Genomic DNA, 4,232 nt, shown 5'->3' on the forward strand with positions numbered 1-4,232 from the left:
ATTCATTGTTATAAAAAAAAAAGGAGGAAAACAAATTAGATGATCATTAACATTCCGGAATCCACATTCTGATGCAATTTTTCTCCTTTCGAAAAAAAAAATTAACATTCCGGAATTCATCCTGGTACGATTTACTTTGTTCTGGAAAAAAATTGATATTCCGGAATTCATTCGATGCTATTTTTTTTCTTTTTTTGTTTTTTTTGTTCTAAAAAGAGTATAGATATTAGCCAAGAATGAAACAGGAAAGATGAAAGTTTGAAAGAAGCTAACAAATATTTCCACTTCTACCATATTTTTATTTTATTATTCCAATTGTACTGTTTAAATTAGATAAATAATATTTTTCATTTAACTGATTTCTAACAAAATGATTGGTTTAATAGAAATAAAATTGGATTATTACTGCAATTTACTATAATTTACTAGCAAATTAGCTTGTAATAATTAGAAAATTTCAATTAAAATTTAATATAATTAATAGCATATACTATTTTCAGATATTTTTCATTATGGATTCATAGGATGGATTGGAAAATTTTGCAAGAATGTCGAGTGCTATCAGTGTGAAATTAATTTTGATACATTAATTAATTCTATATGAAATGGACAAAATTTCCAATTTTGCATTTGATGACAAGTTTTTCATTGAAATAATCGATATATATATTTCGTACAAACAATCCTTCTTGGTTTTATATTATTACAATGATATTTTCATATAAAATTTTATGCATTTTAATTTAAACTAAAATTGATTTTCCATCTGTTCGAATTGAAATAAATTGAACACATCGACTATATAAATAAGACGAGAAGCGCATATGTGCACATTTTAAAGGGAAAATTTTTCGAAATTATATTAAGCTTAAACTAATTTAGTTGGCGATAATGAAGAAGTATGTTTGTTTGTTTGTTTGTTTGTTTGTTTGTTTGTTTGTTTGCTTGTTTGTTTGTTTGTTTATTTTCGAATTATAATAATTTAAAGGAATTATGATAAGTAAATGAATTATGATTGTGATAATTATAATAAATTATGATAATTAAATTATTGGTAATTACAAAAGCTTAAAGTCATTAATCTCTTTTTTTTTTTCATTTGCTAAATGCGAATTTAGTAAAATTGTCTTCCATCAAATGAGGAAGAAGAAATGATTGAATAATATGAATCAAATTTTTTGAATGATTCGTTTAATTTCATATCAATTTTTATATTCGTAAAAAATTTCTCGTAAAAATGTAAAAAATATCATTTTTCAGATAATAATTAAATTTTAATTAAATTTGATCAATCACTTTGCTGATATTTCATTCATTCATTCATTCATGTCATTTTGCATATTGTATAAATGGTATAAATTAATTCATTGTTAATTATATCGCATAAATATACTAGTGATAAGGGGAGAAATTAAAATGATAGATCATGATAATAAAGGTGAAGTTGTTGGAAAAGCTAATCTGTTAACTTGATTTCATTTATCAGTGATATAGGTTTATTAGGGATGTGATATTATTCTTGCACAATATTACTAGTTAGCAGCGATGATAAAGAAATGATAACTGATAAGTAATGATGAGTTATACAATAAACAAGCTATATGATTGACTAACAAGTAGTTGACTGTCAGTTTGTTGATAAATTGCATAATGATTGAGAAGAGATCGTCATCCTTCGTCAAGCTTAGTATAAGCTGCAAAAGGAAGGTATCTATTAATCGGAGGATTATTCTAGTTCATTTTTGATGATAACAGATAGATGAAGAGGATGTTGTGATTTGGTTGATTATCAAAATTGTGTAAAATTTTTTTCATATACATATAAATATATATACCTAAGATTAGGAGAGAAGCTTTGATAAGATCAATCAGGGTTATCATGGAGGTATACCTGTCCTCTTAGCATGATCCAGCTACGAATAAGTACTGAGATATGTCTTTGTTAGCTTATATCCTATTCATTACTTTAATTTTACTTACAAAATTTTATTACCTGTACGATAGATATCGTAGAAATTTAATTTAAACGTAACTTTAATTACAGTAATTCGATAGAAGTTGCAAAAATCAAAAGAAAAAAAAACTTTTTCAAAATTTTTTAATTATTCGATTTGATTGCATTATTGCATTTGTAATAAATACTCGATGAAATATTATTTTAAAAAAAATATATGACGTATTTTTTTTCAAATTCATCAAATTTTTCAAGATTAAATGAAATTTTTAATTTAAAAAAAACAAAAATTTCAAAATTAAATGAAATTTTTAATTTTATAATTTAATCATTTAACATACTATTCCAACACTAGCAAATGATAATAAAACATACTTTAAAATTGTGAAAGAAAAATTATAAAATAAAATTATCAAATGTATATCTTGTATTATCATGAAATAAAAAAAAGAAAAAAAAAACTTACTTCAAACAAATCCATTGTTTGTCCATTTAATTAATTGATTTTTATCGAGTGTAACAAGTGAAGTTTTAAAGTTATCGTTTGTTACATTTTCTATACCAAGGTGAGTATGTTGTAGGTTAAACATTTTTTTTTTCTTTGATTGATTAATCATCACCCATTATCTAAAGAATCATTCATAAGAAACTAAAAGGTAAGGAAAATCGTTACATGTTAGCATTTCCACGTTTTTCAATTTTCCTTCATTTTCCTCCAACACTTGTTACCTTATCTTATCGATAGTACGTAGTAACAATTAGCTATCAGTTAATCGTAGTATTATCACTGATTACAATGAATGATTGAATTTGGCAGCGAGAAGGAGAAAAGTTCATTTAGTTCTGATAATCTCAATTGATATTCCAAATTATTCCGTGTACAGACGTGCGGATGCGTGAGCGGACGTATGCTGGCGTGTGTGCGTCAAAAATAGGTTGAAGGTAGCAGTAGTGCGTTAACAACGCAACATACATAATTTATCTCGTGCGTAGGTGTATGTATGCGGGGACAGACGTATGCTGATATAACTGTGTACCATAAATTCTTTGATTAAAGGTAAATATATAGATAGAACGTTTATAATGTGTTATGCTACATTTATGATGATATCATCATTATCATCATTATCATTATCATTATCATCATCATCATCATCATCATCATCATGACTAGACTTTATGAACGTTGATTTGGGAAAGGTTCTATCCATCACGTTTAATGCAAACGCTACGAATGTGGATGTATCCTTGAAGCCTGCGCAATTGAGCGAAACTATCATCTCCAACCTTTACTCCTAAGGTTTATCTACTAAATAACGGAGAATTTAGGATGATGGTTCTATTACGTTATCTTTCCCGTAGATGGATGACCTTATAGACTCAATTTGCCCGCATTTGGAGTTAGAATTTTCCTTCGCTTTAGGATGATTGCTGGGAGATTAGCGAACTCGTCCTGTCCAGTGGACATACTTTCTTTTACCTTTCAGTTATGATCTGTCTGGTATGGGAGATCGTACCGGAGGCAATTGCTAGTATAGCTTGTTCTCAAGCGCTTCTCCCCCGCGAAAGGGGGTCATCCATGGGAAAGACGTTTATGTAACGTTTATGTATATGAGTAGTGTTAACGAATGCATCAAATACACACGTGATGTAAATCCCAATGTATAATATAGCGTACATCACGGAAAGTCTTACCCATAAAAACGGGTAATCTGTCGGTGGTCACGGGCAATCTACCCATAGTCATAACAAACTGTTGAGTAGACTGACTAAGTGAAGAAAATCAAGAGAGTAATGACAGAACACACAGGTTGGTGGTACATCTGTCAGCAAAGACTCTCTACCTCCTTCCACTTATTAGAAGATATGAGCGTGTAAAGTGATGGATGAGTGGGTAACTTTTGTGCTACAACATTCATAAGACTCTTATCACGAATTATCGGAATGTTGCTTGTCTTGGAGTTTTCTTTTGCGCGGGATGACTAATTGACTGGGTTACCGATTGGAAAAGTCCGACCTTTTACTGCTGTGATTACTTGTTCCGCGCGGGAAGGAGGCTGTGATTCCGTCAGGAATTCCGCCACTTCATCTATCATTTTCATGTATCTCCAAAATTCTTAGCAAAAATATTTCGCTACACGTCATTGTCTAACACTCTCTCATATCCACCTTGGGCATGTAAATTGTTTTCTATTTTTATCTCAATTGATTATTTGTTTGAATTTGTCTTATATATATATATATATATATACTATATATATATATTATTGTTGTTATT

At 28.9% G+C, this 4,232-nt stretch overlaps 1 protein-coding gene across 1 annotated transcript; it reads right to left on the bottom strand.

The window, feature by feature from the left end:
• Positions 1 to 3,042: 3,042 nt before the first annotated feature.
• Positions 3,043 to 3,234, bottom strand: LOAG_13034 (hypothetical protein; the record flags this gene model as incomplete). The annotated part of the gene is made up of 1 exon (XM_003148545.2): positions 3,043 to 3,234. The coding sequence occupies one exon, from the start codon at positions 3,232 to 3,234 to the stop codon at positions 3,043 to 3,045; it is 192 nt and encodes a 63-aa protein (XP_003148593.2).
• Between the last annotated feature and the right edge of the window lie 998 nt (positions 3,235 to 4,232).

The sequence above is a fragment of the Loa loa genome (genome assembly GCF_000183805.2).
Source record: "Loa loa unplaced genomic scaffold supercont3.139, whole genome shotgun sequence".
In the NCBI taxonomy this organism is placed as follows: Eukaryota; Metazoa; Nematoda; class Chromadorea; order Rhabditida; family Onchocercidae; genus Loa; species Loa loa.